Source organism: Nanorana parkeri, unplaced genomic scaffold, assembly GCF_000935625.1.
Source record: "Nanorana parkeri isolate BGI_ZX_2015 unplaced genomic scaffold, ASM93562v1 scaffold150, whole genome shotgun sequence".
NCBI lineage: Eukaryota > Metazoa > Chordata > Amphibia > Anura > Dicroglossidae > Nanorana > Nanorana parkeri.
The window spans coordinates 917827-925859 of record NW_017306418.1 but is presented as its reverse complement, the minus strand read 5'-3'; the positions used below and the strand labels follow the sequence as shown (position 1 = coordinate 925859).

General features: G+C 38.5%; 1 protein-coding gene across 1 annotated transcript; it reads left to right on the top strand.

The window, feature by feature from the left end:
- Positions 1-5752: 5752 nt before the first annotated feature.
- On the top strand, positions 5753-7531 carry ZNF518B (zinc finger protein 518B). The gene has a single exon (XM_018554250.1). It carries the CDS (start codon positions 5753-5755, stop codon positions 7487-7489), a length of 1737 nt encoding a protein of 578 aa, XP_018409752.1. The 3' UTR covers positions 7490-7531.
- Positions 7532-8033: the final 502 nt, after the last annotated feature.

Genomic DNA, 8033 nt, shown 5'->3' with positions numbered 1-8033 from the left:
AACAAAGCTAGCAGGGTCTTGTCCTGTATTAAAAAGGGGATGTATTGCAGGGACAAGTCTATAATTTTGCCACTTTATAGATCATTGGTTCGACCTCATCTGGAGTACGCGGTCCAGTTCTGGTCACCAGTACTAAGAAAAGATGTCCTTGAGTTGGAAAAAGTCCAGCGAAGGGCAACCAAACTAATTAGGGGTATGGAGGACCAGAGCTACGAGACGAGGCTACTAAATTTAAACATGTTCACATTAGAGGTGAGGAGATTAAGGGGGGATATGATTTCCATGTACAAAATGTTTAATGGTGGTAGCAACATTAGCGATAAACTGTTTAAAATTAACTCCGTTACAAAAACTAGAGGCCATCACCTAAAATTGGTGGAAAAAAAATTCCAGCACAAGGGGCGAAGGGGGTTCTTCACAGTAAGATCAGTTAGGGTCTGGAACTCACTGCCACAGGCGGTGATTTCAGCAAATAATGTGGAATTGTTCAAGAAACTTTTGGACGATTTCTTAAGGGACCGTAATATACAGGGGTACAGGTACTCCTAGAATGAGATCCTAATAGGTTGGACTTGATGGACTAATGTCTTTATTCAACCTCAAATACTATGTAACTATGTAACTAAGGCCCTTCTCCCCCGATTGTTCAGTTTGGCTGGGCGACCAGCTCTTGGAAAGAGTTCTAGTTGTGCCAAACTTCTTCCAGTTTTAGAATTATGGAGGTCATTCTGCTCTTAGGAACCTTCAGGGCAGGTTCACACCACAGTGTGTTCCCAAGCGGTCAGCCCATGGAACGCACTGTATTGCAACCCGGCCAGCTCCCTGCATTCAGGGGAGGGGGCATGGCAGTGCATTAGTCAATGGCACCGCAGCCACGCCCCCCGCCTGCAGTGCGATCGCATGAATGCGTTCCACATTAGTTCCTATTACTATTTTTTTGCAGATCACACTGGGCTGGAATGCAGGCACTGATATGCCTTGCGGTCAGGTGTGGGCGATCATGTACCACCACGCCCCCTCCAACCCCTGAATGCAGGGAGCCAGCCGAGTTGTGATGCAGTGGGTTCCAGAGGCTGACAGATCTGGAATGCACTGTTTTTAATGTGAACCCTCCCTTTTGTGCAGCAGAATTTTTTTTGTATCCTTCCTCAGATCTGTGCTTTGCAATAATCTGGTCTCTGAGCTCTGCAGGCAGTTCCTTTTGACCTCATGGATTTTGTGCTGATATAGTATGCATTGTCAGCTCTGAGGCCTTCTATAGATGTGTGTGTGTGTGCCCTCAATAGCAGGTTAGGTGCTCAGAGTCCTTTTGATCACAGTGAGAGGTGATCGCTGTGATAGTCAGATCTGGGTGCAGTTCAGTGTGTTTTGTAAACTGCTAGCCGGCTGTGTGTTAAAAAAGTTATACAAAGTATCTCGGTGGAGAATACTACAGAGATACTAAGTGTCAAAGCCCATGGAAATAATAATTTAAAAAAATAACCCTTTAGTGCCCCCCTAGTTTAAATTTTTTTTTTTTTTTTTAAATGTAAAAAAATATAAGAAAGTATAGTGCCGCCGAGGCTAATAAACATGGGGGGAAAAACGTACCACATTCTAAAATTATTCCACACTAAAATTTTATTCCACTCCTTGTAGTTTGTGACTGATGACTCCCAAAATAAACTGAAATCTCAGACATTATGAGTTACTCTATGAACAAGGGCAAATAAAATAATTTATTATGAATTACTTTCCGTTCGCTACACTAATTATGTGCACATTATTATTGGCAAAACTGATTTTTTTTTTGCATTTATTTTTATAGAAAAAAAGTGTTTTTTAAATCTGTATATGTCATTTCAAATTAAAGCCCATTTTGTCCTTTTAAAAAAAATGTATACAATATGTGTAGGTGTAATGTATGAAGAAGATGGAAGTTATGTTTAAACACATGGCAGAATTGCTCCATTCCCCAGAAATGATTTTTTTTTTTCTGGAGCTGTTTCACTAAGGGCTTAAATTGTGTGGGTCAGCTTAATTTAGGTATTAAACTTGAATACCTATTGAGACCTAAAATTGCTTTTATTTATTTATTTATTTTTAAAGCTGGAATAATTTTAAACTCCTCTCGGAAGCAGCCCCTGTATTACACATACCACTGGTTTAAACACTTGATTGTAAGTACTCTTAACTTATGCTGAAAGTATTGGATACAAATCTTAAGTAGAATATGTAGCTAGTTTTTAATGTTTTCACAGTGGCTTAGTAGTTAGCAATTCAGCTTTAAAGCATCGGGTGTCCCTGGTTTTAATCCCACACAGGGCACCATGTGTTAGGAGTTTGCATGTTCTCCCTGTGTTTGTGTGGGTTTTCTCCGGGTACTTTGGTTTCTTCCCACACCCCAAAGACATGGTGGTAGGTAATTGGCTCCTGTCTAAATTGGCCTTGTATGCATGTACAATAGGACCTTAGATTGTATTCTCCTCGAGGACAGGGACTGATGTGAATGTGTAACTATGTTTAGTACTGTGTAAATTGTAGGTACTATATAAATACCTGTAATCAATAAAAAGAGAGGCATAGAAAAAAAACCTGCCAGGCGTTCTAATTATTTCCCACTCTATTTTCAAACGTGTATGGTGTAGATATACTTTAAATGTTACATGCATTAGATACAATTAAACATTCAAATTGTCGGTTTGTAAATGTTGCGCAATGGTTTGAGTGCAGGCTGTAGCCTGCACTCAAGAGTTGAGGTTTATCCAAACCTAAAAACAAAACTGTTCTATACTGCAAATCATTAGTCATTAAATGTAGTTTTATTAGTTTCATTGTTTTCCACTATGTACAGCAGCATTATCATCCTTTTTGGAGAGGGCAGTGTTAGATATACCCTGTTTCCCCGAAAATAAGACCTAGTACTATTTTTGGGAATTGCTAAAATCTGAAAATAAGACATAGTTGTGACCATTCCCAGGGCCTGTGGTGGCATAAGGGGGAACTTGTAGAGCAGCGGGAGAGGCAGGAGAGAATCAGCGGTGCCAGCGAGGTGGCACCGGAGGGAGCAGAGCCGCATAAGCTGATGCCTCCTCTATAGCGCCAGCTCCTGTTACAGGCGAAGTGATACCAAATGCACTCTGCCTGTGAGGAATCGATAGTGGAAAGCGCGCTTCACTCATTATGGCCAGCGATTTGGTTAGCAAATTGCTCTTGGAAAGGTACGGCACCCCTGATTGTCCTGATCACCATATTTTTGTACATGAATATATGTAGACTGTTATACATGAATAAGTGTGGATTGTTGTACCTTAAAAAAAATAATAAGACCTAGTGTGTTTTTTTGAGCCCAGTGACAGTGTCTTATTTTCGGGGAAACACGGTACTAGCAAATTTAGATGGACTTGACTAATTAATTGAAGCCGAACTCCAGCTAACCTTTTCTTTTCAGTTCCAGCAACATTTTTTTTTCTTCTTTTGGGATAAAGATTTTACATAAATGAATAAAAGCCAAACATTGTAAGCACCGATGTCAGTGTTCAATGTTTGTCTCAGCCCTCTCTCTGCCACTTTCTGCTGGATAGTTTAGTCTGTTTTAAAAGAAGTTAAAAATAATACTGAAAATAAAAGCCTAATAAGAGAACACATGCAGCCACTACGTATAAGTATTAGTGCAATATTGAATTTGTTTTTTTCTTTTGGGTTTAAATACATTTTAACAATTGTAGCATTTGTAATGGTTGTTTTTAGAGGAGACAGTAAATTTCCCATTAGAAATAGAGTGCCTTGGGCATATTTTGTTAAAATAAAATATAATTAAAGGAGTCGGTATGTGTTCGCTCACCTCCCGATCTACTGAGCCGACCTGTGACAGTCTCATTGTCACAGGTCGGCTAGAACTATGAGGTGAGTGAAAAGCACTCACCTCATAGTTCTCCTTTTAAAGTAAATATTTGACTTTATAATTGCACTTCTTTTTTTTCTTTTTCATTTAGGCACCCAGTAGTTAACCACTTTAGCTCTCATCCCTTATGGACCACTTTAGCTCTCATCCCTTATGGACCAGAACAATTTTTACATTTTCACTATGGGTATTCTGTGATAATTTGTCTATTCTGTGATAATTTGTCATTACTTAAGACGGCAAATGAAAACACCTATCACTGTTTAGTGGGACAGACGAGCCTTTGTTTTAGCAGCATTGTCTTGCATAAAATGTTTTATATTGTATGCAATCCTTAGATATTATAGACATAACAAAATTAAAAGCGAAATGCATCTCTAGTTTTACCAGTATTCTAAAATAATGATGTAAAATATAATAAGTGTTTCTGTAGATATAAAGTGCGCTTTTATTCAATTTTGTTTGTCTGTTTTTAGTGACCCTTTAAAATGATTCTGGTACAAAGTATGATGCTTTTTCACAAATGAAATACAGGCTTTTAAAGGTTTCATATTTTGTTAAAGAAACACTGAAAAAAAAATCAAGAATCAAATGCAATGAAAATGAATAAAGTTTAAATATGTAATGGTTCAAAAAGTAGAAAAATAAGAGAATTGGAAAGAGTTAATTAGGATTGAAAAGGGTTAAATATAAAAAGGCTTGGCTATTCTATGCACATCTGGTATTTGCAGGCAATAGAACTGTAAACATTTTTTATGTTGGCAAATCTGTCTTTTAGGTTCACCTGTCGGCTGAAGATAGACATACCATATACCATATACTATATTCATAAACATTTCAATTAAAAAAAGTGTTTGCCAGATAAATATCTGGTCCTTCCAGGTATAGTTGATCATGTGACTTACTCCTTTTCACCCCCATGTGGTTTATGCTGGTGCTTGATAATTTGCTGCTTAGACACAAGAACTGGAGGTGGGGAGGAAAGTCCTCGAGCTATATAACAGCAACAGGGAAAGTATCTTGACATCCCTTCAAATGATTGAGTTCAAGTGTTTTTCGATAGAGTGCTGTTATTCAGCAAGCAAAGATATATTTGAGACATTTTGTGCACTTGAGGAGTTGTGGTAACAAATTGGGGAAGGCCCTTTACTGTTCAGTTTGCCTGTGCACAAAGCCGGGTCAATAAAGACATGGTTTCATGTTTATAAATGCAGAATATGGTATTTCTATTTTCAGCTGACAGGTGAACCTAAAAGTGTTTACAGTTCTCAATGGCCGCTATTGTCTGCAAATCCCAGATGTGTAAAGAATAGCCAGGAACTTCAGTGGCCCCACCTCCAACCTGGATGAATTGAAAAGCCAGGCCTTCTCACATTACATCAATATCTAACCTCAGAAGGGCTCTTTTGTCTGAATGAGCGCACCTTCCCACTCCAAAATCATGGGGAGAACATTCCCAGGAAAGTTTAAACTACAAGAGTGTAAAGGCAACTCCATATTTCTGTCTATGGTTTTGGTCTGGGATGTCCAACAAGCTAATATAGATGTAATGGTTAGGGGTTCAAAAACTTTTGGTAATATAGTTTATATGACCCAATTAAATAATTATGCTTTTTATAAGATTGGTATACATTTATATTTTTATTTTATTTAGGTTTCCCAGCTGGAAAAAAAAATGTAAGTTGAAAAATTTTCTTGATGACTGACCAAGTCTGCATAACTTTGATAACTGGACTCCAATTGATTTTTACACTATATATGGTGATGAGCAGCACCCTAAAATGCTTGAAGATAAATACCTACATTTTAATAAAGAAAGAGTTCTAAGATAAACTGCCTGACACACCAACAAATAACACCATAAATATGATGTCACAAATGCAAATGTTGGAAAAATACAACTGTGAAAAGTGCAGATTTTCAACGAGGGACGTAAACAAGTACAACATCCACATCGCTCTTCACAATGAAATGAAATATGTCTGCTCACACTGCAATTTTGAGTCTTACACAAAATCAGAATTTCAAAGACACCTGGTGTCTCACACTGGAAAATTTCCTTATACCTGCGAGTACTGTGGCTATGGGGCCATTAGAAATGACTACATTGTGAAACACATTAAAAGAATCCATGGCGATGGCAAGATACAGTGTTCGGTGAGCACTGTGGAAAATGATTCCAAAAACGCTTCTGTTAACATAATGCAAACACAAATGAGGAACAGCTTACAGGAGATTCTGCCAAATAATACAACTGTTATTGCCAAAAACGTAAGAGACCTCACACATGAGGTGGATAATTCCATTTTTAATAACCGTTGTCATTTGAATGGAAATGGTAGCACACATGCAGATCAAGTGGAAGTAGAAGTCATTTCACCAACAGACCAACAGCTCTATCCTTGGATGCCATTGACAGTCATTGCACCAACATGGTTTAGGGTACCTGATAACTGTATTGCTCAGGTTGTAGAAGTGAAGCCTGTCAATAGTACTTGCTATTTAGTGTTAAAGTGTTTAGAGGTGGTTGATTCAAATGGGACAAAAAATGCTACAAGGGACAAAAACATGAATGAACAAAATACTTCAGAACCTATGGTTACATCAGAAAACTGCATAGGCCCTTCAGATGGAACTTCTTTAATAATCAGTGACATAAAAAGTCTGCTGCCCACAAAAAATACAGCTGCTCCAACTGAAGAAAATACTAACAGTGTAACCAGTCCACTTAATGATAATGAAATTATCGATGCTCTTCATGGCGCTCCCAATGAGCTTTTTGATGAAGCCGAGGAGGTTTCCGATGGACCAATTATTTCATCTGTGTTTTCTCTTAGTTCTGGCTCCCACAATGTCATTGAAGGTATACAGTGGGAATGTCCCATTGTCACCAACACAAACGCATCAAATCATATTGTGGATACTACTCCCTCTTTGAATGGTATAAAAAGTCAAGGTGGACCTCAAGTACTTGAAAATGCAGCAAAATCCCTGGTGGAAATTGAGATGGTCTGCGGACAGAAAGCTGTTGCAGAGAATGAACTGCCTGACACAAACACAATGGACATGAAAAACACCGGTCCTGAAATACAGTTGCCTCTCAACAAGCCGGTTTTGCCATATGGCAAGAGACCTGAAAACCAGACATCTGCCTTGGCTCAAAGCAACAAGACAGGAGAGCGTAAATCAAACCGCCTCACTAAAATCGAAACAAATCTGTTTAGTAAGCCTCAGACTCTCTTTTTGTCTTGTGACAAAAGAATAGTCATGCAGCCGCTTTCCTGTGTAATGCAAGCTGGTCACAAAGCTGATGCGAGTAGAGAAAGTGAACTTGTCCCGCTTAAAGTGAAAAAGCCGAGTGCCAAGCCAAAGAGTAAAATCCTTAGCAAAAGGTTTTCAGCTCCAGTGTTGAAAACTCTTAGGCTCTGTCCTGTTAAGGCGGATCAGCTGACACAGATGCCACACAAAAACCAGCCTGTAGTTGTCCTTAACCATCCGGAGATGGAGTCCTTAGAAGTCTCTTCTATAATGAAAGCAATCAGTATGTTTAAAGGCATGGTTTTAAAGGTAACCTTATCCAAACAGACCCGCAGGAAAATTACCTGAATAAAAATAAACCTGGCTGGGGGGAGAGCATGGTGATTCTAAGATGATCTGTATATATAATGCGTCCCCAATGTATTTTTAGCATGTTCTTTTGGTAAACCTTGTTACGATGGGGCTCATGTATTAAAATTGTAATATGGGACTTTTTTTTTTCCTCATTGGATGCCTTGTTTTACTTTCATACATGGACTGCAGAGATAAAAAGATGGAAGTAGATTAGTTGCTATGGCAGAGAGAAATATTTGCTTATAGTACACTTTTTTTATACATGGGCCCCAGTGGCTTACAGAAGCACCTTTTTAAAAAGTAGGACACGGTCCTTTTGTTAGTGTGCTGATTCCTATAAGAACTTCAATGCATTGCCAGTTGAAACCGGAAGCATATATACACATTGGAATCTATACAAACATTGACTGAACTACTACTAATATGTACTAAGCTGTTCTGCTATATGTACTATTTGATAAGTGGTAAATATCAAATGGTGTGCAGTGCACAGAGCTAAACCTATCAATATAGAAAACCCTACGCAATCAAACACTGT

Excerpts from the sequence above, each read along its gene's own strand:
- ZNF518B (XM_018554250.1), top strand. The coding sequence starts at position 5,753 with ATGTCACAAATGCAAATGTTGGAAAAATACAACTGTGAAAAGTGCAGA.